Source organism: Hemicordylus capensis, chromosome 8, assembly GCF_027244095.1.
Source record: "Hemicordylus capensis ecotype Gifberg chromosome 8, rHemCap1.1.pri, whole genome shotgun sequence".
Classification (NCBI taxonomy): Eukaryota; Metazoa; Chordata; class Lepidosauria; order Squamata; family Cordylidae; genus Hemicordylus; species Hemicordylus capensis.
The window spans coordinates 20,291,144-20,318,174 of record NC_069664.1 but is presented as its reverse complement, the minus strand read 5'-3'; the positions used below and the strand labels follow the sequence as shown (position 1 = coordinate 20,318,174).

Sequence of the window (27,031 nt, the reverse complement as noted above, 5' to 3'; positions counted from 1 at the left end):
ACAATACAGACAGTTGCAAATTCAGAATGCAGGCGCTCTCCCTGATAGCCCCCATGACCTGGAAACCAGAGGAGCTGAGAAAGCACCGGCGCTCTCTCCCTGCTTACAAAAGATGGTTTCAGAAAATAAGCCGCTGCTGCATCGTCAGCGACACAGGCACTAATCCAATAGTTGCCTGGAACATGCATAGATAGCCACGCAACTGTTGGGTTAGCAGTGATATAGCAGGGAAAGGGCGGGGGACTCAATCAAGCAACCATGCATGGAAGTTTGAATGCTAAGAAAATGTGTGATTCATTGAAGCGCTTCATTGGGCAAAAAACGGCTGGATCTCCCGCAGGTATCTACTCCAGAAAGATCAATGCAGAGCAGTGTAAGTTACCTGGCGGCGTACGTGGCGTAACACCCACAACTCCGTTTCTAATTGGCTCCCGAGAAAGAGAAAAAGACGCACTAGAACTACAGTTCCCAGGCTGCTCTCTGCAGCCACTCAAGGCGCCGTCGTTGACCCCTATTCCTGTTTTGCAAAGCAAAGGAACGCTCAGAACTACATTTCCCAGGGGGCACTTGCTGAGTGCGAGGATGTCCCGGGCCTTAGGCAGGGGACCTGCCTGTATATAATAGAACGGGGAGGCATCAAGGTGTTTATGCGAGCTGCGTGGAGATCTGGATAAGAGCAGTCTGGGGTGACCCAGGAGGTAAGCCTGAGCCGGGGCAAAGAAGGGGTGTCAATAAGGAGTCGGTTTGCACCGTGTCTAGCTCTGGGTGGGGGAACTATAATGTTCTGCTTTCTCTGATGAAAGTACAATCCAGTTGTGTATCCGAAGGAACCAGGGTGCAGCTTGTACTACGTCTGCAGAGTTGTGTTGGGAGAATCTATGCACCTCTTGCATCTGTGTGGTGAAATAGGTCTTGTGTTTTTGTGTAGTCTGCATGCTGATGTTTTTGGGTGGTGTTGACTTTTTCTGTATGGGCAGGAATGGTTTCCTTCTTGCATCTCAGCCTGCGAGTCCTAAACCTGCTTACTAGGGAGTAAACCTTATTGAACACAGTGGGGCTTGCTTCTGAGTAAATGTGCATTGTAAGTTGTTTTGCCTTGCTAGCTAAAGGACATGAGTTTTAAGGTTATATTATTTATTTATCTTACATTTTATATCCCACTCTTCCTCCAAGGAGCCCAGAGCGGTGTACTACATACTTCAGTTTCTCTTTCACAACAACCCTGTGAAGTAGGTTAGGCTGAGAGATGCATGACTGGCCCAGAGTCACCCAGCAAGTCTCATGGCTGAATGGGGATTTGAACTCGGGTCTCCCCGGTACTAGTCAAGCACTCTAACCACTACACCCCACACTGACTCCTTTTTGTGCTGTCACTTATAAAAGAAATAACTAGCGTGCAGAGATCTCATAGCATGCCACAACTCCCCCTTTTTGTCTTCCAAGCTCTTAATAACTACAATCCAGCCAGATATTATTTGTACCTTCTTCATGGGACAAGTTAAATAGAAATGCCCTTCCTCTGCAAAAATGGAATGGTAAATGTCCCCAAGCATCTCCAGTGCCAAACAATAACTATTCACAATGTGGGCAACAGAAAATGTAAATGTTATAAGCGTCACAAGCAGAAGGAGAATGTGCAGTCTCTTACTTATTCAGTGCTCTATATTTACTTTAAACCCTAAGTATAGCCAACTTTGGATGTTTAAAGTTTAATGGGCACATTAATGCCTTAGAATTCATAAAGGACTATTTCTAAAAACTCAGTGGCCTAGGGTTTAAGCAACTTTCCCATATTTGAATTCCATTTCAAACAAACTACTCATGTCGCCCTGTGGATTATTTTCAACAGTGGTTGCCTGAGACCAGTTTGACAACAATGGTCTCAAAACAACAAACAAACAAACACTAGGCATTCTGTCTTCTCCGAAACATCAAGTGCATCTGCAGTTGGCTCTGCTACACAGTAAGCAGAGGGAGATGGCAAACAAGGGTCTACTATTGGCAGGGTTCCGTGCTTGCCATGGTAATTGTGGAGAAACTGGTCTCTCTCTCTCTTCTCCTCAGCACTTGGAATATTTCCCCAGCTTCATGATGGGAATGTCTTCCATTTTAAACAAGTTTTATGTGCTATGGCTATGATTTTAAGAATAACCCCTTGAAAAGAAGCATAAGTACAGTTGAAAGGAATTGGAAAGAATGCTCAAGTCAAAGTACTTAGGGTGAAGATATAAGGATTGTGGGGAAAGTAGTGTTCTTTCCTTCAGAGCAGGGTGGAGTACAGCACTAAGATATCCTGCTACACACTATCACAGATATAAGTAACCCGAGGCATTTGATGCCTTAGATGAGTCTGGCTTTGTACTTTCCCTTTTTTCCTATCTACTGGGCCTGCATTCTTTTATGTATTCACACCCAGCCCTAAGGGAGCTATTCTCCCCTTTATACCTCTCTTATCCTTTACCCTTTACTCCCAAGACTCTGCTCCACCACCAACTCTACTGCTTTTTAGCATTTGCAGAATCTGTTTTAGCAGTTTGAATAAATGTCTAGTCCTGAACAATGGATTGGATATGCTACTCTGTTGGCTATCTGACTTCTGGATTGGATATTTGGCCTATAGCACACTTATGTATGTATTCTGAAAGGCAAGCAATTGCTCTTGGAGCTTTAAAGTTCTACTCTTGTTTAGGAAAGGAACTTTTTTTTTACCCCTTTCTCCATTATTTTGTCCACTCCAAAGGCAAGCAGTGTCTTAAATCCATTTGTGTATATATACAGTGGTCCCTCGACTTACGAACTACTCGACATAAGTATTTTTCGAGTTACAAACGGCAGTTTTAGATCCGGTTTTAGATGCGGTTTTTTTGACTTACAAATTTTTAGATGGGGTTTCCTCGACTTACAAATTTTACATGCGGTTTCCTTGACTTGCCTGCCTGTTTACTGCCTGTTTATTCTTGAAAAGAAATGTTCCTGTGAAGTTTGCAAGCCTTACTGGGGGTCTGGGTCTTTTTTCTAGGCTCCGGAACGCATTAATCCGTTCCCAATGCATTCCTATGGGAAACCGCTTTTCGACTTACGAACTTTTCGACTTACAAATGTGCATTCGGAACGGATTAATTTCGTAAGTAGAGGGACCACTGTATTGTAAAGGTAAAGTGTGCAATCAAGTCGATTTCAACTCCTGGCGCCCACAGAGCCCTGTGGTTTTCTTTGGTAGTATACAGGAAGGGTTTACCATTGCCTCCTCCCAAGCAGTATGAGATGATGCCTTTCAGCATCTTCCTATATTGCTGCTGCCCAATATAGTACCAGCAGGGATTCGAACTGGCAACCTTCTGCTTGTTAGTCAAGCATTTTCCCGCTGCACCACTTAAAGTGGCTAAGCTAGAGTTTAATTACTCTTATGCCCCAAATGAACTCATTTGCTTCAGATTGGAAAAACATCATGAATAATTTCTATTAATTTGATTTCTGGAAGTTCTTTCAATGTGGGTGAATCCATGAAGCTTTCTCCTTGTCTCTGTACAAGAGGCTATTGCCTACAGTCACTTGGTAAAGTGCTATCTTCACTAACTGGCAAAGCGCAAACACCAGGAGTTCTGTGTAGCACAAGCCAAACAGAATGAGCATAGAGCATTCATATGTGCAACAAGACTGAGTTATTTTACAACCATTAGTCACAGTACATTCTGAATTATCTGCTAGGAGCAGTATGCTTTCTCAAGACTGGGTAGAATTGTAAACTTGTAAGTCTGGAAGGGATCTGAAAATGCCACTGAAACAGGATTCTTAATCCACACCACTTTTAAACTGTTCAAAAGGCAGGGAATGCTCTTGCTACAGAATGGTAAAATGAATGACCATTTTGAAGATGTTTGCTTGAAGACTCATTGCTTATACAACTTTCTTCCAGAGATCCATTGTAGGGAATGAAAAAACAGGAGAAATGCAAACAGTCCAATATTATGCATATTTACGTGGAAGAAAGCCCTGTGCTTATATGTTGTATTATTCTCTAGTCATTGACTACAGTTTCATAATCATTGAGTGTTTTCTGTACACTCTGTAAGTGATTTTAGGATTGCAGTCAGTTTAGTATTTGAAACAAGCTATTTGCTTCTAATAATTAGTGGTTTCTTGACTTTGGAGGAAGGGGATGAGGCAATGTCTTTTTCCTTGTCTTCCATCAGTGATTAGACAGGCTCTCTGTGCACCAACTGAACTCTGGTAATATAATTAGATTATGATCTCAAGATTCTTCCTGTTTACAGGATAACCACAGGTTGTGTTGACATTCTGAGATGTTTATGATCTGCTCTGAGTTGTGTCCCAGTTCAAACAAGATTCCCAAGGAACTGTTGGAAATATTAAGAATTCTGCTATTCTTACACACATACCACATATATTAGTATCACATACCAGTTAACCTAATTTATAGACATATACTTGGTTAGAGTATAAAAAGAGATGCCACACTCAAGAATTTCCATTCACTTTCTTCCCATATTGACCCAGTTATTCTTCCAGTTGTATGGAAAAGCAAAACTCTTTTCCATGCAATTGGAACTCTTTTCTTCTTGGATCAGTAAAAGTGGTGTAGATGTACGGCCCAATTACTGTGTATGCTCAAAATCACTTTATACAGATTAGTTTATCTCATGAATTGTGAAGGGGCTAATTAACATGAACCACTCTTCATGTTCTCCGTTAGGATGTGTTAACTATCAACACATGGGATTCCCCCAGCCAACCCTAGTACTTGAATGTATGCTTGCAGAAGAAACTGAAATTTTAATCCCTTTTTTGGCAGTTAAGATCATGGTTTCAGTGGGGGGGGGGAGTGATTGAATGCTTAATATAGATTAGATATTCTTATGTGCACATAGGATATGTGCATTCCTTTGGGCTATAGAAGCAGAGTTGCACCCAAGTGCTGTCAGGTCTGGATACTTAACATTAATATTGACCTTTATTTTTAATGTAAAGGTAAAGCTGTGCCATTGAGTCCATGTCTACTCCTGGCGACTACAGAGCCCTGTGGTTGCCTTTGGCAGAATAGAGGAGGGGGTTACCATTGCCTCCTTCCACGCAGTATGAGATGATGCCTTTCAGCATCTTCCTACATCGCAGCTGTCCAATACAGTTGTTCCCCATAGTCTGGGAAACGTACCAGCAGGTATTTGAACCAGCAACTTCTGGCTTGCTAAGTCAAGTCATTTCCCTGCTGCACCAAACACAGCCTGGTTGTGTATCTTTTAAAAAGTCCCTTGAAGAGTCCCTCCATCATCACCCCCCCCCAAAAAAAACCCCAGGTTGTTGGAGCTACCTTAGTTTTTGAAGCTGTTTGCAGTAGTAATTTGGTGTTTGAGAAACTGAGACGCACATCCCAGTGGTGAGAAGAGTCAGATGGCTTCGCAATCCTTATTCTGGAGCTTCTGCAGAATTTCAAATGAGGCTTGGAGTATAACTTTGAATACTGTGGGGGGCCTTATTTGAAATTCTGCAAGAACCCCAGAATAAGGATTGCGAAGCCATCTGACCCTTATCACCACTGGGACGTGTGTCTCCGTTTCTCAAACACCAAATTACTACTGCCATCAGCTTCAAAAACTGTGATGTCGCTCCAGCAGCCTGGGGTATATGTGTGTGTTGTGATGATGAATCTTTAAGGCACTTTAAAAAATGATAACACAAGAGACGTGCTACCATGCTCTGTTTCTATTATTATTATTTTTTAATCTATAACTTTATTGCACCGGTTTTGTGTTAAGCGGGCCTGCCGACGCTTTGGCCAGGCTGGAGTGGTGGGGGAAATACACGCGTCTCCATGGCAACGCTGCCTCCCTCCTTGCTCTGTCCCCGCACCAAACAGCCCCTCCCTCCCCCTCCTCCTCCTGGGAGCTTCGTACTGCGCTTGCTCTTCTCTTTAGGAGCCGCTGGGTAGGACGCATGCGCCTTCGTCCACCCACCCAGGCCAGACTGCCAGGACGCTTCCCCGGCTCCTTGCAACCTTCGGAACCAGGGGTGGTGGTGGGGAGCTCGTTGCGCCTGCGCGGTGCGTTCCAGGCCGGGGCTGCTAGAAAGGGGCTGGTGCTGCTCGGTCAGCTCTCCTAGTGGGTCAGGAGGTGGCTTGTCCGCGCCGCTGCCGCCACGGACTCCGGGCCGGTAAGTACCGAAAGCCAAGGAACAGGGGAGGTTGGGGAGGACCTTCCCCCTCCTCCTTCCCGCCCCCCTCCTGGGGTTTCTCCCCCCGCCCCCATTTCCTGACTCCGGATTGGGAGCACCCGGCTCTCTGCACCCTCCAGCCTTTTGCTTTCTCTTTCTTCAATTGCACCTCCAGTTTTTCCAATTGCACCCGAACCTCCTCTCTGTGCTGCTCCTGCATCTGATCTCGGTTGCCGCTGCCACCTGCATCTGCCCCTCTCCGGGCTTCCCCTGATTCTTCCTGCCATGGGTTTTTATCCCCGGCCACCACTGACCTTTTTGTCTTCCTTCACTTCTATAGGAAGCTGCCTTCTGCCGAGTCAGACCTTCTGGGCCATCTAGCTCGGTATCGTCTGCACGGACTGGCAGCGGCTTCTCCAAGGTTGCAGGCAGGAGGCTTTCCCAGCCTTGCCTTGGAGATGCTGCCAGGGAGAGAACTTGGAACCTTGTGTACGCAAGCAGGCAGGTGCTCTTCCCAGAACGGCCCCATCTCCTAAAGGGAATATCTTACAGTGCTCACACATGTAGCCTCCCATCCAAGGGGGACCCTGCTTAGCAAAGGGGACAATGCATGCTTGCTACCACCAGACCAGCTCTCCCTGTGGCATCCCTGCTCTGCTGTACACCACAACCCCAGAACAAAAGAACAGGGTGGCATTTAAGTTGATGCCTGCTTCTGCTGCAACCCACAACTTACTGTTCGCTTTCTCTTTTGTTCTGCTGGCCTCCTTGCCCAATTTATTGCAGCGCTGACCCACTTCTTAATTCTTTCTGCCTTTTCTTTCTCTCACTTCCCCATTCCAACTGGTTGGGTGGTGTTTCTCATATCTTTGTTTGAAGATGTGTGCACCTTATTTCTTCCTGAAATGGTCTGGCCTCTTTTAAAAAAAAACCAAAACAAAAATGTTTAATATTGTGCTCTTCCTCCAAGGAGCCCAGAGCGGTGTACTTACATACTTAAGTTTCTCCTCACAACAACCCTGTGAAGTAGGTTAGGCTGAGAGAGAAGTGACTGGCCCAGAGTCACCCAGCAAGCATCATGGCTGAATGGGATTTGAACTTGGGTCTCCCCGGTCCTAGTCCAGCACTCTAACCACTACACCATGCTGGCTTTGAGTATCTTTGCCACTGCTTTAACTAAGCTAAAGGGACCAGCTGATGCCTATGAAAGATTTTGGTAAAATAGTACACCCATTGTGTGCTGTTTCTGAGATGATCTTTGTTATGAAGAGATGTGCACTTTATTTCTTCCTGAAATAGTCTGACCTCCCATTTTGATCTGGAGTAGGAACATAGGAAGTTATCTTATAGAGAGTCAGACCATTGGTCCGTCTACACTGACTGGGAGCAGCTTTTCCAAGGTTATAGGCAGGAGTCTCTCCCGGCGCTATCTGGAGATGATGCCAGGGAGGGAACTTGGAACCTTCTGCATGCGAGCAGGCAGGTGCTCTTCCCAGAGCAGCCACATCTACTAAGAGAAATTACCTTACAGTGCTCACATGTAGTCTCCCATTCTAATGCAAACCAGGGTGGACCCAGCTTAGCAAAGGGGACAGTTTTGTCCCCTTAGCAAAGGGGACAAAACCACAAGACCAGCCCTCCTGGGCACTTAGCCACCACCTTTGCTTGAATTTGACATAGAGAACACTCAGGGTAAAATTATTGGCAGTAACACACCCATGAGCCACATAATGGTGCTACGGGGAAATGACTTGACTAGCAAGCCAGAAGTTGCTGGTTTGAATCCCCGCTGGTATGTTTCCCAGACTATGGGAAACACCTCTCTTGGCCAGCAGCGATATAGGAAGATGCTGAAAGGCATCCTCTCACACTGCACGGGAGGACGAGGCAATGGGAAACCCCTCCTGCATTCTACCAAAAACAACCACAGGGCTCTGTGGTCTCCGGGAGTTGACACCGACTCGACGGCACAACTTGACCTTTACCTAACACACCCAGAACTTGTATGGAGTTCTGACTGTTGAGTCTGATTCAGACTGTTGGCTTGTCTAGCTCAGAACTGTCTCCACTGACTGGCAGCAGCTCTCCAGAATTTCAGGCAAGGGTTTTTCCAAATCTTGCCTGGAGATGCTGCGACTGAGCCTGGGCTCTTCTGTATGCCAACAATGTGCTGCATGCAAAGCCTGCTGTAATGCTCTTCACACCTTGATCTCTCTAGAGAAGAACTGCCTTTGTGTCAGTGGCCAAGTGGCAGAGCTTTAAACCAGGAAATTCCTCACTCAAGCCTTGCCTCATTCACAAAGTGACCAGCAGGCCTCGGCCAAGCCTCAGATCTCCCAGTCTTAGCCTGAGCTACCTAACAGGGTTGTTGTAAGGATTACTGAGATAAGGTACCCCAAATATTTGGAAGCACTGTATACATGCTAAGTATTCTGATGAAATGGAGGTGTGGTATTGGTTGGGCATTGTTTTGCCACAGCCCTCAGAAACTTGCTAGATACAACATTAATTCTTTTTTTGATAACAGGATGAATAAATAGTGAGATCAGCTTAGTAATAAGTGTTCAAGTGGGAGAGAGGAAGATTCAGTAGTCTCTGCATGTATGCTATAGTCCCGGGGGTGTTCTTGGGCAGTATTTCATATGCTGGAGCTGAAGCACTTGTTAGACCGAAGGTTTTTGTGTTAGAGAGGACTTTTGGGAGCCCATAATTCATAGAGCATGTTTTTCATCCACCTCTGAAAGCACCTTGCCATAGTGAATAATTAGCTTTCTTCTCACTTGAAATATGTATGAACTGAGGCAGTTCAGAACAGCAGTCAGAATTCCTCTGGCTGGAATTCATTGGAGAGCTGTGGAGGGCGTGTGTGTATGACTATAGAAATTTGAACCATAATTTTAAACCAGTAATGTAATGATCCCAGCTTCTCCAGAAACCTGGAAATTGTAGAGCAGCTTCACATGATCACTGGTGTGTCTGTTAACATGTTGGTAAAAGGTTGGCAACCGAGAGCAGGTGCAGTCTGAAACTGCCCAAATCTAGTCCTTGAGATGCTGTGCCCAACAGCCTTCTGACTTCAGTAACCAAAATCTGGAAGTTGGATGGAGAATGTTGGGCACAAGACTTGTGTGGGACCGGTCAACATGCCTGCCAGGAGTGTGCACTTCCAGTTGCTGACATCTTACTGATGCGTTCTCCACTTCTAGACTCAACGGTGGTCATGTGAACCCACCCATTGTGCTTTTTTGAGAATAAAAACTCTTTTGTGAGAGATCCTTCACAGAAAATTCCCCTGAGTCCTTGGATAGGAGCCTTCAGATAACTGGGTGTAGAACTGATTTAAATAAGCAATAGTGCAAGCCTGCCCTAAGAGAATCTGTCTTAATGACATGGAGGAGCTCTGTCTTCCAGTTCCCTTTGTAGTTAGTGTACCATTAATGGCTTAACTGGTCTCGACCAGTGCTGAGTAAATAAAACAAAGCAAAACAGTCCATGTGGAATATATTATTTCGGACATTATTAAAAAGTGATTTCTGTGACCATGTGTTGAAGGGTCTTCTGTTTATCCTTATTGCTGGAAGCTACAGATTGTATGAAAATGTGGGAACATAGGAAGCGGCCTTATTCAGAGTCAGACCACTTGTCCATCTAGCTCAGTGTCGTCAGTGGCTCTCCAAAGGTTCAGGCAGGAGTCTCTTCCAGCCCTGTTGAGTGAAGCATGGAATTCTTGAGTACATGCAAGCAGATGCTCTTCCACTGTGCTGTGGCCCCATCCTCTAAGGCAGGCGTCCCCAACCTGTGGCCCTCCAGATGTTGCTGAACTACAACTCCCAGCATACCCAGCCACAATAAATTGTGGCTAGGGATGCTGGGAGTTGTAGTTCAGCAACATCTGGAGGGCCACAGGTTGTGGAAGCCTGCTCTAAGGGGATTCACTACAGCAGATAGTGTTCACCAGTGTTCCCTGTAACAGAAATTCCCAGATGTTGTTGTAATGGCCATTGGCTAGAGATTATGGGAATTATAGTCAACAACGTCTGAGAATCCCTTTTGCAAGTGACACAGTTCATATGACAGTCATATGAGCAGTTCATATGACAATCATCCAAACCAAGGTGGATTTTGCTTGGTCAAGGGGACAGTTCATGCTCGCTACCACAAGTCACCTTAAGTGGCGCAGCGGGGAAATGCTAACAAGCAGAGGGTTGCTGGTTCGAATCCCCGCTGGTACTATATTGGGCAGCAGTGATATAGGAAGATGCTGAAAGGTATCATCTCAGACTGCATGGGAGGAGGCAATGGTAAACCCCTCCTGTATTCTACCAAAGAAAACCACAGAGCTCTGTGGGCACCCGGAGTTGAAATCGACTTGATGGCACACTTTACCTTACCACAAGACCAGATCTCTTTGATTAACTATCATTTATCAATACACAATATGAGAATCCTTAGCATTGTTTGTTGACTGAGATGGGTTTCTTTTTTCTTCCACTTCATCACGGATATAAAAAATATTCACATAACACTTCTCGGTTGTGGGGGGCGGAATTCTTAGAGCACTTTACATAGCAAAAGAAATGGAGTATTAAAGTCTCGCCTGCAGTCCATCAGAGCTACCCTCTTTTGAGTTTCCCCAGACATTGCCAGCATGCTTTCAAGTCGGCTTCCCCACAAATACACTTAGAGCTGGATGCTAGGACAATGTGTACATGCCCAACTGTTTGTGTTGCTATGACAGCATGAACATTTGCAGAGTCTGTGGCATTATTATTAGAGGTGGGTAACCTAGGAAGCTGCCTTCTGAGTCAGACCAGTGGTCCATTTATCTTAGTTCTGTATTGTCGATACTGACTGGCAGCAGCTCTCCAAGGCCTTAGGTGGGAATCTTTCCCAGCTCTACTTGGAGATGCCAAGCACTCAACCTGGGACTCTCTCTATGCAAAGCAAATGCTCTGCCACTGATCTATGGCCCCATCCGTTGCAAGAAGAAAGGCTAGTGGTCAACTCGGATGTGATAGAAGTCAGATCTACGGCACCATCCTAGGCATGTTCACTTGGAAATAACTCCCACTATGTTTGATGGGGCTTACTCCCAAGTAAGCAAGGAGATTGCAGCCATAATTATTACTGGCATGGTCTTGGAATTGAACACTTTAATTTTACATTAGTTATGCATTGCATTCAGAAGTGACGCGGTCATGCAAGCCTATCTTATTTATAATTACATCTGCATAAATTGCAAGTGCTTTTGTTGCTATTTAATGGTAACTTTTTTTGCCCCCCCCCTCTCATCCGTCAGACTCCACCAACTTCCCATCTCTTCACAATGAGAGAAGTCTGGGTTCACTTCTTCCCTTCACCCTGTAGTTGATAGTTTTGGATTTGGAGGCGATGCTGGAGTAAAGATGGCAGATAGTGTCAAGATCTTCCTTAATGATCTCGCCAGGGTAAGTCTTGCCTCCTTTTTTTTTATTGCAAATAGATTGCAAATTGTGTTTACAGGCTAAAATTAGATTTCGGAGACTTTCAGCATTATCATTTGGCCATAGAGGCCTTTTGATGTTGGATTTCTAAAGCGTCGGGTGAGTTTCTCTGTGATGGCACAGGCAAGGAGTTTTTTAAAATACGTGTTGGCTTGAACAATCAAGGTAGAGTACAAGCCCTCCCTGGGGTCCCTTTTGGAAGTATGAGCAGATATAGAGGTCTTGCTTAAACCAACGTCTAGCTTTGTAGAGATGAGTCCTATATGCAAATGTTCTCCAAACATTGCATCCAGACTTGTAAATGCATCCTAACTGGCAACATGTAGTCTGTGCTTGCTCTCCAAACCAGGATTATAAACCAGAGTTAGATCTCCATTTGCAATCCTGATTTGTAGGGAAAGTTCAAGCCGTAGGAAGTAACTAAACTACGTGGAGTATGGAAGCAGAGATGGGATTGTACAAGCCTGAGACTCAGTCATTTAATGCAAAAGCCAAGGTGAACTGACCCTACATGAGTGGCTGATTACTGTACAGTACAGTACAAGCGTTCCTTATTACTGGCACTGTCTTCAAAAGTCAAATTAGTGATTATTTGCTTGAGAGGCTTGTGACATTTACACTTGTTGGCTTGCATTGCATTTAGTCAAAGCTGTAAAGAAACCCCGCTGCAGATGAATGTTGGATTCATTAAAAGCATGGTAGACCAAACTGTTCCTTCTCCCCCCCGCCCCCACTACGTAGGGGAATTGAAGAAAATTCATGCTTCTGGTGTTAAACATTACACCAAACTTAGGGAAAATCGTACTTTGCCAAACATGAAATGAGTAGCTTTCTGAGATCTTTTTTTTATGAATACCTGGCATATTTAACAATTTTATTGTGGATAGCTGAAAATAAGTGGTGGCCATAAATTAATCCTTGGCTAAAAACGAGGGAGCTGGTGTCTGCATTTGGCTGGAAAACCACTGGCACTCACCATTTCCTTGCATTTGAGGAAATAGTAGAAAGATGGAGAGTGACTTCACACAACTTCGCAGATAAGCCTATAAACTTCTGTCCATCCTTTTTCTTGCACAGTTTCATCAGACAGGAGGAATGGATCATGTTTAATCCAATCCAGATGCTTGCTTTATATCTACAGGGAATTAAGGATTCCATATGGGGGATCTGCACCATCTCCAAGCTGGACGCTCGGATCCAGCAGAAAAGGGAAGAGCAACGAAAAAGAAGAGCAAGCAGCGTCCTTGCTCAGCGAAGAGCGCAGAGTGAGGAGAGGAAGCCGGAGAAGTGAGTGTGGGAGCTCCAAGAGGGGAAGCTTAAACATTTGTTTCCCACCCTCCAGCCCATTGCCGTATTCGCCAATATGAGGACTTAATTTGGCAACATCAAAATGGACAGTGACTAAAAGTCATAAAAGATCACAACACTGGGCAGCTTCACATGTAATGGCAGCAAGTATGTTCTGTAGGAGGGAACTACCAGTTTCGGTCTGTTCCAGTTGCTTCCATCTTGCCTGAATCCACCAATATTGGGCTGAGGGTGTCGGGTCCCCTCTGCTGCCTGACATTCTTTGCCCAACTTTTAAAGTCGGTTCCAAATGTTGGGTGAATGTTGGTCAGCAATGGAAACACAACATTGTCAGCCTTGCGTTGGCAGGTTTGGATGACATGGAAGAGGAGGAAATACCTGGAATGTGCACTCTACTGGAACCAGTAGAATCTACTGGTTCTAATTGTCACCACTACCTGTGAAGTTGCCCACTGTGGGATACTTGGAAGTTGGAATGGGGTATCTTTAGGATCTCACCCCCACTGCCCCCAGTTCTATTTTAAAGTAGCCTTAGACCAGGGCTGCTCACCTTCAGTCCTCCTGCAGATGTTGGCCTACAACTCCCATAATCCCTGGTTATTGGATACTGTGGCTGAGGATTTTGGGAGTTGTAGTCCAAAAACAGCTAAGGGGGCCAAGGCTGAGCAGGCCTGCCCTACATACATATCTTTAAATATAAATGGGGCTCTTAGCTGTCTGTCCCTTGAATAGGAGACCAGATATATGCACATCTTTAGCTTTGATGGTGTTATAGCACCAGGAGCTTCCAGACCATCCACTGGGCCTCAGATTATTAAATACTGGATTTGAAGGGTTTTAAGAGGATTGTTTGGGTCTCTTGCCCTACTTGAGAGAGAGAGAGAATAGGATTTTTTCATTCATTGAGGTTCCAACTTTGAGAGCTTTCATAAATTTCCCTTATTGCCCTCTAGTGAACCCAGGATAGTCAGCCGAATATTTCAGTGTTGTGCATGGAATGGAGGTGTATTCTGGGTGAGTATCTTTTTGCTAATTTCTTAACAATCTGAGTATCCTTTTTTTTTTTTTTTTTTTTTTGGCAGGGGAGGGATTGCTTCACTTTGGGGCATGTTTGCCAGCCTGTCTGTACTGCTAAGTTGGATACTGTTGCAAACTAAGAAAGAAACCAGTAAATGTCTTAACTCTTTGTCTCTGTCTTGCCTAAAGAAGTATTCATTTAAAATATGTTTTGAATAGTCAGAGTAATATATTCTTATCCCAAATCAGGTGGTATTTTCCTTTTAAACTTCAAGACCTGCATGTTGGTTCAGTACCCTGATTTGCAAATGAAACCTACTTGAGTTCTGTTGTTGCCTTGTTGCTAGTAATTATTGCCAGCAGCCTGCTGACCCATCCGCAAATTGCCCATGAACTGCTGAAGTATCTCATAGGAGTCACTGCCTTAACAGGCTACTCCTTTCATCTTTGAACTTGTATCTCAGACATTTAACACTTCTGTAAATCCAATCATAGACGCCGTTCTGAGCAGAGCATTAACAAACTGAATAGTACATTAGGCTTAGCTCTGCGTTTTCGGTTGCTGTGGCTGGTATAATGGATGTCTTACGGTCTTGATTATTCAGTGTGGATTTTAATTTACCATTTGGAAACTGTGCTGCTGAAGAAATGGTATGGAACTATTGAAAGAAAATGTTCAGTTGTATATTCTGACAATCTCTGTGTACAGTCAGAATTCTGTTTTTAGTGCAACTTCATGCAACTCTCATTTAAATACAAGATACATGAGTATTTACACTTTGCCTCTATGGGCAAAGAATGTTCAGGGTCCAGGATATGCAACTTGTGGCCTGCAGCATGTTGCATACACTGGATCTTGGACTGAAATGGAGAATTCAAGGAGGGGGCTGCTGCAGTGTGGTAGAGCATCTGGTTTGCTTGCCAAAGGTCTTGGGTTCAACCCTGACAGCATCTCCAGGTAGATCTGGGAGAGATGCCTGCCTGAAACCTTGGAGAAGCTGCTGCCAGTCAGTGTAGACAGTACTGAGCTAGATGAACCAATAGACTGACTTGGTATAAGGCAGCTTCCTATGTTCTGCCTTTTATTAAAAAAAAAAGCAAACCAAGTTTCTGGTCCTCATGGTTCTGTGCATACAGCAGAGCTTTAAAATGTGTGGGAAATGTAAACTGAAAGGTAGGTATCTAGAATGTGATAGTGCAGGTTTTCTAGTGGGCCAGGGACAGGGTTCTGGGTCCAGCACACCGACCTGTTCCTTCCTGTGGTTGTCCCTTACAGTTCCCATGTAACTGCGTCTCCATCAATGAAAGGTTCAGGGTGCTCCAAACCCCTAAATGTTGCAGATATATGTACTTGAGTTTTCCAGAACCTAAACCTTGATATTTTGAAGGCTGAAGTGCTGGGCAACATGCCGACCAGTTAATCATAACTAAGTACCATTGAAATCAATGAGACAAGTTAGCCAATACTTGTTCCCATTAATTTCATTGCCCCTTAACTTCATTGCGACTGAGTCATGGCTAACGTAGTCTGAATGTTGCCCTGTTGTGTATATACAGGCTTCTTTGAAGCTGAGATACTTGCATATCTGATATTCAGTAGCTTTTGCATTAGGTAGCTGATGATGCGGGCATTGTAACAGGTTCGTGTAGGGGTTGGGGGTCACTAAAATATAACTGAGGACTGCATATCTAATTATTCTTTGAGCCTGAGCTGATTATCTATCTTCACAAAATCCCAATTCTTGTTCATAGGGTGGATTTGCATGTGTTTTTAGCACTCCATAGCTTTTGCTAGTGTGTTTTCCTAATGATGATTTTTCCATGCATATAGATCCACAGGCAGGGGATACTTCCCAATCACTTTTGGAAAGGTGCATAGAGATAACATTTTTTTGTGTGTGTTGCTGGAAACTATCCTGTCATATGTCTGTGTGTTATGTAGTGCAGAATTAGATGTATTTTGGAGAACCTGTGGACTGCCGATCCACCCTTCACTTTAGAATTATGGATAGAGTAAATCTTTAAAAGGTGACTAAGTGAACCTATTTTAATTGTAGCAATTTTCTTCTTCCTTTAGCTTAGTCTCCTCTTATTCCACCGGGTATTTATACCTGTACTTCAGTCAGCGACTGCTCAGATAATTGGTAAGTACAAACTTGTGACTTGAAGTGCTCCAGGTATTACTCTTGTCTCATTGTGAAGCAGATAATTATTTGGCTCTTAGTGACTAGCTGCATGACCAATCCTGCATGCCCAAGGTTGAGTTGGATGCTGTTTGTGATCATGCTTCATGGCAAACCTCTTTTTGATCTGAATTGGATTATGTGGCACGGGGGTCTGCAGTTCAAAGGAAAATTAATTTCAGTTACCATGGCCAAGTTCTTTGGGTGTGCCTAAAGTAGCTCTTTGGATGCCAGCCCAAACCTTTTAAACTCTCAGTGCTTCAGCCTCCAGGAGGTGGGGTCTGTTTCTTTCTGAAATGATTTTCTTTGCTGGTAATGTGTCTCATGTGTGGAGAGAAGCTTAAGTGGAGTATATTTCTCTCTCTTCCCCTCTCTCATGGGAGGAAAGGTTTCAGAACTGATACACAGACATCTGATCTATCTTTGCTCCATTCAGTTGTCAAATGCTTCTGGGTGTACTGAGCATCGTAGAACCCACAGACATTCCTTTCTGCTTCTTGTCTTACTCTGATTAAGTGCCATCAAGTCAGTGTCGACTCTTAGCGACCCCCATAGATAGATTCTCTCCAGGATGATCTGTCTTCAACTTGGCCTTTAAGGTATCTCGGTGCTTTCAATGCTGTCGTAATCGAGTCCACCCACCTTGCTCCTGGTCATCCTCTTCATCTCTTTCCTTCAACTTTTCCCAGCATTATGGACTTCTCAAGGGAGCTGGGTCTTTGCATAATGTGTCTGAATTATGAGAGTTTGAGCCTGGTCACTTGTGCCTCGAGTGAGAATTCTGGATTGATTTCTTCTATGATTCATTTGTTTGTTTTCCTGGATGTCCATGGTATCCTCAAAAATCTTCTCCAGCGCCAAAGTTCAAAAGCATCAATACTTTTTCTATCTTGGCGCTTCAATATCCAGCTTTCGCATCCATAGAGTGTCATGGGGAAAACTATTATTTGAATGATTCTAATCTTTGTAGATTTATTTATTTGATTTATATACCACACTTCCAAAAATGGCTCAGGGCGGTTAGACACATCACAGCATCTAAATTCGAAGGTCCTCATTGCAACCCTACCAAGTGCTAGTGTGCGGTGTATTTCTTAAGTGCTGGATCCTTTACTGTTGATGGTCGATCCTAAAAGGCAGAAGCTATCCACCACTTCGGTGTCTTCATTATCAATTCTGAGGCTGGTTGCTGTACTTGTTGTTAGTTTAGTCTTCTTTACATTTAGTTGTAGTCCCATCTTTTCACTGTACTCCTTGACTTCCCACATTCTCGCCTATCGGAGTGGTTTCATCAGCGTTGCGCAGGTTATTGATGTTTCTTCCTCCAACTTTAAGACCACGTTCATCTTCTTCCAATCCAGCTTCTCTCAATATATGTTCAGCATATAAATTGAAGTATATAAGTCTTACTTTACACTTCGTGAAACAAAAAGAAACCTTTAAGGTAAACCCCATCATTTTCATAGGGTTCTCTGAGGTCTCAGGAATCAAAAGACTTATTTGATTGTGTCTGGTGAGAACCTAACTAGAGACCTCATATTATTATGTACTATATTAGTGGCAAAATGGTTTCTTCTGCTTTGTGATTCCAGAAGAAATAATCTTCATACACTAGCAGCCCTGACCTAAGGACATACACATGGAAGGAATTCCTACTAAGTATATTGGGACATGGCGAGTGTGCAGAAAACTGCAGCACTGGAGAACTGAAAAGGAAACAAGCATCATCTTCTCTGACCATTTCACAAATACTGTGTAGTGTAGTGTCTGTGCTTCTGAACTACACTACGAATAAACATATTGGTAAAAGAGCAAAATGCATATTCTCATGAAGTCAGCCAAAGTGGAAATACATCCACTAGGATATTTTTCTAAGTAAAAAATTGAGCAAGGTGAGTTATGGCTCCCTAACGAAGGAGAGCTATAAATCTGTCAACCTCAACTGATCATGCTGATGCCAGAAGAGATTTATAAGAGGGAGTTGGTTGGGGTGTCTCATTATTTTCCTGTCATAGTAGTTAAAGTGAGCTGCCTGCAATGTCAGAAGACCTGTATCGTATTGCTTATAGAAACTTCATCTCTGTCTGAAAGGTGACCCCTCACTACATGGTGATGTCTGGTCTTGGTTGGAATTCATCCTCACCTCCATCTTCAGTGCCCTCTGGATCCTTCCTCTCTTTGTGCTCAGTAAAGTTGTCAATGCCATCTGGTTTCAGGTAGGTGATCTTGCCTAGTAGATGATTCTCTTTAGTGTCAGAGACTCAACTGGGGTGCTTTACACGAAACACATGATTTTGTATGTGTTCACCATATTTCATAAGGGTGCATGGCATTTCATTAAGAGTATATCCCAATCAGCCAGTTCTTGGGTGGGTGGGCTTTTCCCACCATACATATATTATACCTAACAAAATTGTTCTGCAAATTCAGCAGTGTGCAAAACTGACACTTGTCCAGTTAAGCACCAATGTGGAACATTTGGTGATTGGGGGAGGGACCCTAATTCATTCCCAAAGTGGATGGACTAGAACAGTTATACCCAGAGTGAGAAGTCTAGATGTACTGAAACGATGAAAAGGCATGCCAGCTTCATAAAGTGTGCTGTGTGAGGACTTGAGTTGGCAATATTTCTAAATAGCCATTAAGGTTTTTAATGGGAAACTGTCCAACCGGTGGCAGTCAAGCCACACTTGGAAGTGAATGCACAATTCTGGCCATCTCTCCCCAAAAATGATATTGTAGAACTAGAAAAGATTTAGAGAAGGTTTTCCTGGAGAGGGATTTTATTCAGTATCATCTGTTTAGTTAGTTTTGCAAGATGTTTATAACTTAATCCTTATTGTTTACAGTCACAGGTCATCACAATATTTAATAACAGGGTAACATTTTAGGAAATTCTGATTTTGTTTCAGGTCTAAGTTCTGCTACTTATGTTTTGTTTCAGGACATTGCAGATTTGGCATTTGAGGTGTCGGGAAGGAAGCCCCAGCCTTTCCCCAGTGTCAGTAAAATAATTGCCGACATCTTGTTTAATCTCTTACTGCAAGCTCTCTTCCTCATCCAGGTAACAGCAGACAAGCTTGGAACCAGGCTTTACATGGACCTAGTAGAATCTTAGAGTTAGACAGGAGCAGGAGATCATCTCTGCCTTCCACATTACTTTGCATGAAACAGCCCATTCTCTAAGATCATCTGAGTCCTGCTGCAGGTACCCTCCAAGTGCTTATGAGGTTAGGCAGGTGGTGATTAGACATAAGGCCCTCTCTAGGGTGGCATTCTGCCCATAGAATAGGGCTGCTCAACTTCGACCCTCCTGCAGATGTTGGCCTACAGCTCCCATAATCTCTGGCTATTGGCCACTGTGGCTGGGGATTATGGGAGTTGTAGTACAAAAACAGCTGGGGGGTGGCCTAAGTTGAGCAGGACTACTATAGATCATGTGCACACACCACCCCAAACCATGCACTTGATCCTAACCGTTATCGTTTAGCATCAAATCAAAATTGTGCTATTCACCGAGTTTAATGCCTTGCTGGTTGCTTGCTTATTGCTGCTAATCTATTGCTAGGTTTTAAAGTTTATGTTTGGAGTGTTGTGATTTTCATTGTGAATGGATTTTATTAGTTGTAAAACTATCTTGTATGCTTTGATAGGCAGAAAGATGGGATACAAATGTGTTAAATGGATAAAATTGCTGCAAGGCACAGCTATGCCTCTTTGAAGCCTCTAGAGGTTCATTCTGAATTCCATGAGATGCTCTGAGCAGAGAGCAATTGGAAAGGGTGCAACTTGCAGGGAAAATGTCTCCAGGGGACTCAAGCCCACAGTGAAGCAGAAAGCAGCCCCCACCACCTGCCATGAGTCACTATCCAATCTGACCTGGGCGACAGTCTTCCTAGCCCCAAGTATTATGACAGTCAGCTAGACAATTTCACAAAAGCCATCCTTGGGAAGAGTGGCTGAGTGCATGTCCCACTGCAGGGGTGCAGGCAGAGAGAAGGCTTGAGGAGTAACTCCTCACTTAAATTCTTTGGGGGAGAGGAAGCCTACTTCTGAGGGAGAGAAAAACAGGTTTTGGGAGAAATGCCACAAATGCTTGGGGGTGTGTGTGTGTGGGGTGGGTGGGCAGGATCTTCATCTCCTGACAACGACATCAGGAATTCACTGGTTATCACTATGGGTGGTGATAGGTAAATTCCTTTGCCTAGAGGCAGATGCCTGCTATGAATGATTGCCTTAAGGGCCTTTTAAAACTTTTGGGGAAAATGAATAAGAACTAATTGTCTCCACTGGGATCACACTTTAGCAGCCCCAAAATAATGGTTGCTTGAGGGGGTAATGGGGAGTTAAGAGAAAAATGGAGGAAAAACAGAAAGGAAAGGGCTCTTCTAGGCTTTGTGATACAGGCTAATAGACCATGCATGCTTCTGTTATGTGAAGAACTCTGCCTTTCCAGAAGAAAAGGGGGAAAATATCACACTGTCTCCTTGTCATTTTCTGCAGGGAATGTTTGTAAGCCTGTTTCCCATAGATATCATTGGCCAGCTGGTCAGCCTTCTTCATATGTCGTTGCTCTACTCACTGTACTGTTTTGAGTACCGCTGGTTTAACAAAGGTCAGTGCTTCTCTTTGCTTCCCAAGCCGACACACGTATTAAGGGATATGTTGACTGTTAACATGACAGCAAATTATTTCAAGGCTATTGCCCTGTGGAAACTTTTGGAAGGAAAAGCTTACATCAGGGCAAGGTAATTGGTGGAGATATAATAATCCCAGATCTATTTACTTATTTTGCACATGCAATTATTTGATTGGTGAGATCTATATCCCACATACAACAACAATTCAGTACAAAATCAAAGGAACATAAGAATGCTATGGAAGATGAATTGCAAGTCAAACTTTGAGCTTTCCAGTGCTGGAAAAGTAGAGGTGGGATTTTGCTCCTCCCCCTGCTGTTAATGGGTGGAAGGTTCTTTCTAGCAGCAGAAGTGATGGTAAATGGACAGGGTCATTTATCTGCCTTGTCTGCTGTAGATGGTCCTCTGGAGCAGCAGAGGTGGTGGGAAATAAGTGAAATCTTGCTGGGGGGAAAAACAATTGTTCAAGATCTTTTGGTGGTATAGTTACTATTGGATCCATTGGTGGTGTTTGCTTGTCAGAAATAGTATGTGGGAAACTAGGTAGGTCGATTTCTAGGTTTCTGTGGCAGCTAGGTTTTTTTTATAGCACAATATAGAAATGCATTCCAGCAGTGGATACAACTTATAGACCACGTATGCAGTAAACACTGCATAATGATTAGGGGAGAAAGTATAAATTTTAAAAATAGGATTATTAATTCTGGGGGGTGGGTGGAATATAAGGTTGGTGTAACCTATGAAAACAATATACTGAAAATCAACTAGTGAGATCCAAGCAAAAAAGCTATTATATTGGAAGTCCCTCCTAAACTATAGGTTGGGGAAATGTCTTGCTATACTAAAGGAGGATTGCTGGTCTTGTGGTAACAAGCATGAATTATCCCCTTTGCTAAGCATGGTTTGCCCTATTTTGTCTTTGAATGTCTGAGCTCTGTAAGATATTCCCCTTGTGGGGATGGGGCCACTCTGGGAAGAGCACCTTCATACTTGCATGCAGAAGGTTCCAAGTTCCCTCCCTGGCATCTCCAAGGTAGGGCTGAGAGAGACCCCCTCCCCCTGCCTGCAACCTTGGAGAAGCCACTACCAGTCTGTGTATACAAATACTGAGCTAGATGGACGAATGGTCTCTCTATAGAAGTTGGCTTCCTATGTTAAACTAAGACCTGGGAATCTTCATGTTTCTTGGATCAGAAGAGGCTACATACTTTGCAGGGACCTTTCTGGTTTATGGTCATCTATCACTGTGTCTGGATTGCTTAAATTGCAGATGAGGTGTGGGAAGTGTGTCTCCCCCATTTTGGGTATTGTATAGAGTTCTTAGAATGTGAGATTCAATGTTTGTTTCTGCCTCTGTTCTTTAACACATTGTATTGGCTTTTGTCTTGTCAGGAATTGAAATGCATCAACGGTTATCGAACATTGAAAGGAACTGGCCCTATTACTTTGGATTTGGTTTACCTCTGGCCTTTCTCACTGCAATGCAGTCGTCTTACATTATCGGGTGACTTATTATGAGACTGAAGGCATTTTTATTTTAGAACAATAAGCGAATGCAAACCGTATAACAAGGATGCATACAAATAAACGGGGAAAGGGAAGGTGTGGGGTTTGTGCAAAATTAGGCAGAGCAAAAAGGAAATGGGAGAAGATTTTTCTGAGAACAAAGGTAGAGATAAGATAACACTTCCCAGCAGGAAGAATGATACTCTCCACAGAACGTTATCCCCTATTTCCAGATAGAGTCCACCTCCCCTTTAGTAAGCTAAGAAAGGTGAAGAATAAGAAGTTTTCTCTTGAAAAGGGCTTCAGGCTGAGTCACAGAGCCTATCAGTCTGTTCCTGGGACTAAGTTCACACTGGCATTGAGATCCATGGATCTGTGCACAGGTTGATATGTAGCCTTCTTTTGGATCTACTCTTTGTACCAATGTAATGAGCAAGGCCAGGAAAGACTTACAGGAGGAGAGGCAGGCACTTGCTTGGAGAGGAGGAATTGTACTAGATGCAAAGCCTCTATGAAGGTTTAATATTAATGCAGTGGACTGCAAGGTGAAAGATAGATATGGGATTTAATAAGAGTTCTCTGTACCAACAAGGTGCTGCATCCTGTGGAAACAGACATGTGTGCTAATAGAAACCGTCGTATAACCGTCTTTGAATGATTACATTTTTCTCTTTTCAGTGGCTGCCTGTTTTCCATTCTTTTCCCTCTGTTTATCATCAGCGCCAATGAAGCAAAGACACCAGGGAAAGCATAGTATGTATCCCACCCTGCAGTTTATTAACAAAAGGTGGATGGGGAAGAACTCGCCAATGGGCTATAAAATTCCTATAGAACTGTCAAGCTGCTAGCTCATTCTTGTCATTTTTCATGCTGTTTTTATTGAAATGAGGCAAGTGAGCTAACTTTGGGAGCACCAACTCGATTGACATAACACGTCCTGAATATTCCCAAAGGTCATGGCTCAGTGTGTGCTTGGTGGTTGTTTTTTTACCCCGGAGAAATGAGCCATGGCTGGAGGATATGGATACGACAAATATTTACAAACCGTTTCTCAACAAAAGTTCCCAAAGAGGTTTACATAGAGAAATAAAATGGAGATAATGTATCTTCTGCTTGGAATAATTGGGGACAGAGTTGTGACTCCCAGATGAGTACAAGTAAACTTGTGGTGATATTTTTGTGCAATAGAGGGGCTGTGGGGAATGGGCAGGGGAGAGGAACATTACAGTTGAGAAGAAGGCTCGTACTACAGTAAAGGAATCCATGTTAAGGTGTTGCTGCATTTCCTGCTTTCAGACTGCCAGCAGTAGTGGTGGCTGAGATCGGAGCACAAAAGAGTATATGCCCCAGGGGGGCTAAAATACAAGCCTTAATTCCCTCATTGCCAAACCGCTCTAAAAAAAAAATTTGAGTTTTTAAATCTTAATTTTTGACTGTAATTTTTCTCCTTTCAAAATAAAATGAATATTTAATGGTATTAAAATGAAACCAGTGTTTATTTATTTATTTGATTCAAAATAAAATTATTTATTTTATTTATTATTTTTATTTATTAAATACTTGGTATTTAGATAAAACCAGTGTTTGGAAAGCATCTAGATAATGGATTTTTTTTTTAAAAAAATCAATTTAAATTTGGCTTCCCTCCCTGTTGGTGATTGAAATTGCTGATTTTAAACCTTTGTGTTAAAATAAGATCGCCCTGATGTGCACAACTGCAGTAGTAGCTCTCCCCAGGGAAGTTATTATAAGAACTTATTCTGCGTGCAGAAGGCAGAATTTGTGCCACAACACGCACCACATGACAGTACAGCAAAAGCTTTTGAATGGGAGCTCATAGCGATTTGTCTTGTGTTTCAGCCACTTCCAGTTGCGGCTCTTTTCCTTCGTGGTCTTCCTTAGCAACAGACTCTTTCACAAGACGGTCTACCTTCAGTCCACCCTGAGCAGCTCCACTTCAGCCGACCGACTGCCCTCGCCACACCAGTCGCCTGCCAGACAGAAGGCTGCTTTGGCACACTGAACCCTAACTAAAGTGGGGAAGGGGTGGAGGAGGGCACCATTCTTGGCAGCTGCCTACGTGCTCCTGAGACATTGAAAAGGGCAGTTGCTGTTCTGCCGAGGGCTTTGCACATCCTCTCCCCTGTCATCGTTGTAAGTCCCAGTTGGACACTGGTTTTGTGTCGCACCAAGTATGTGGATAAAGATATTTGTTGGGGGGCGGGGAAGGGAGTGGAAGAAGTGTCTGGGTTTTTAACACCTTTGTGAGTTTTTTAAAAGCCAGGTTCTTTGCTTGTTTTATAGTGTGGAACGGACCTGTGCCTGTCCTGTGTTTTTGTATACTACTCCCTCACCTCTCCCTTGTGCCATGTTCCCTCTTCCCCAGGATGAATGGTTTTTGTAATGCGTATTTTGTCGTAGCTTTGTGGCGCTGATGGGGTCTTTAGGGTGAACTGCATCACAAACGTTTGGGTTTCTCAATGATCATAGTTCTTTGTATATTATATAACTCAGGTCAGGATTTTGTAATCCCTGTTTGTGCTGAAATGATACAGAAAGTGGATCATGTTGCTCTAGTGCAGGGCTGTTCGATTTCGGCCCTCCTGCAGATCTTGGCCTACAGCTCCCATAATCCCAGGCTATTGGCCACTGTGGCTGGGGATTATGGGAGTTGTAGTCCAAAGACAACTAGAGTGCCTATGTTGAGCAGGCTTGTTCCAGGGGCAGGATGACAATATAGAGTGGGAGGACGTTGTCTTTGGTATCTGTTGACATCCGTATAGTGTTTGTCGCCAACTGACATTTGGGTTGTGTCATACCAGAGAGGACCTGGACAGTTGCCAGCTCAGTCTGTTTGTATGCTGGAAGGGATCCACTTCCCATGGATGAAACAAATTCCTAACCTAAACAGAATGTATGGATTTCTTTTTTAAAAAAAATTCTGCATCCTTAGAGCTTTGAAAAAGCTCTTTCTGAACTTTCAAAGGGAAATCTCAAAAAAGTGTACGGGTAAGGGCAGGAACTGAAATGGAAACATGTTAAATCTGTGGTTGGGGTTGGAAGATTTACAATATAATATTTTGATTTCTGAACAACTACATGCTTTTAAAAATTGATGTGTCTTGTAGATCGTGGTGGTATCTTGGGGGTGGGGTGGGAAACAATGGAGGTTCCAAGTGATATATAGGAAAAACAAGAGGATATTTCTATAGAAGTGCAACATGTGTACAAGTCTTTAAGTGGGTCATTGCCTTGCTGTGGCCAGGTATGGTGGCTATGTCTTCACAGCAAAAGGGTTTGTTCAAGGTGCACTTGAATCTCCTCCTGCTCAGATTCTGATCTGTTGCTTGTCTTGCAGTCACTGTTCCATCCAAGATGGATTGATATAAGCCAGGGGTTCTCAAACTTGGGTGCCCAGATACTTGTCCCAGTATCTCCCCAGCCACAATGGAGTTGTAGTCCTTCAATATCTGGGAACCTAAGTTTGAGAACCTCAGATATAAGATGAATTGAGTGGTTGTAGCTGCAGCTGAAAACTGCTAGTTGGCTCAGGATATGTTATTGTGTGTGTATATGTCTCTGTGTGTACCTATCTGTATGCACAAAGGAAGTACAACTGATCCAGATTTTAGACAGTGTTTAAATGGTGTGGCATGTCAAACTTCTGTAGAGCCAACAACTCTGAAATTCAAAAAAGCCCTCTGGTTTTTGCAGAAACACTCTTTCTCTAGTATTTTTATTGAAATATTAAATGAAAATGGGGTAGGGGGGAAACCTCAATCACAGCAGCTTGGAGTTACTTTGTCACTTGACACATGAAGTGAATTTTATTGTAGGGTGCTAGGGAGAAAACTCTAGGCACTAAATTTGACAGCAAATGATTTAACATTCTCAAGGGGCTGGGGGTGCTTCCCCTCATAAGGACGAATGGCTCTGGCCTCCTAACCTGCAGTCCCAAGTATTTGAGGGGCAAGTGAATTTTTTAAAAAAGATTATGCTTACATGGAACAAAAATCTCTTTAGACAATACTAGTAGGTGTTCAAACTGTGCCAACAACATGCCATCTACCATATGGGGCAACTAAAATTCTGTGAAACAGGAAAGTCTAGAACTTCATTTTGCATAATGGCTATGTTGTGATCTACTTATAGGAGACACATACTAGGAAATGTCTGAATTTTAAAAAAATTGCCTAGGGTGAAGGGTGTGCACGAACCAAGGTTTGAACATTGGTTCAGTACCATGCAGGGATACTTGGGATGAGTGCCACACTAGCAAAAAGCTGCATGGGGTACAGTGTTCCCTGTTCCAGGAATTGCCAGATGTTGACTTCAACTCCCCTAATCCCCAGCCAAAGGCTATTGAAGCTGGGAGTTGTAAGGACCTGCTCTCCACTTTCTTAAAGCTCCCCCTGCTCTCCTCATGTGCTAAATCCATTCGGACTCTGTTCAAACTGGTTCGGTGCTGATCTGCTGCTCAAACCTTGGTTTGTACACACCCTTACCTAGGGTGGGTGCAGGGCCAGGAGTGATGATCCTCACCACAATCGGCAAGTGGAAAGATACGCACACTTCCCTCTGATCCAAGTCTGGCATTTTATCAACCACACAGGGTTAGTGGTTTTTGTCATGTGCAGTTTGCCCTTTCGTAGTAACTGCATGTACCTCTACCACTCCATTGGCCAAAAATGGGCCAGAAGGACCATCGGGAGAGAATGCAGCATGA

At 43.6% G+C, this 27,031-nt stretch overlaps 1 protein-coding gene across 2 annotated transcripts; it reads left to right on the top strand.

The window, feature by feature from the left end:
- The first annotated feature begins 540 nt into the window (after positions 1–540).
- Positions 541–25,403, top strand: EI24 (EI24 autophagy associated transmembrane protein). Of its 2 annotated transcripts, none has more exons than XM_053269923.1 (11): positions 541–698; positions 11,468–11,615; positions 12,793–12,938; positions 13,913–13,973; positions 16,054–16,120; positions 18,251–18,375; positions 19,104–19,223; positions 20,663–20,774; positions 22,192–22,303; positions 22,984–23,058; positions 24,166–25,403. In XM_053269923.1, exons 2-11 carry the CDS (start codon positions 11,574–11,576, stop codon positions 24,326–24,328), a joined length of 1,023 nt encoding a protein of 340 aa, XP_053125898.1. In that variant the 5' UTR covers positions 541–698; positions 11,468–11,573; the 3' UTR covers positions 24,329–25,403. The 2 variants fall into 2 exon arrangements, with proteins under 2 accessions (XP_053125898.1, XP_053125899.1); XM_053269924.1 differs by lacking the exon at positions 541–698 and adding an exon at positions 5,945–6,168.
- Positions 25,404–27,031: the final 1,628 nt, after the last annotated feature.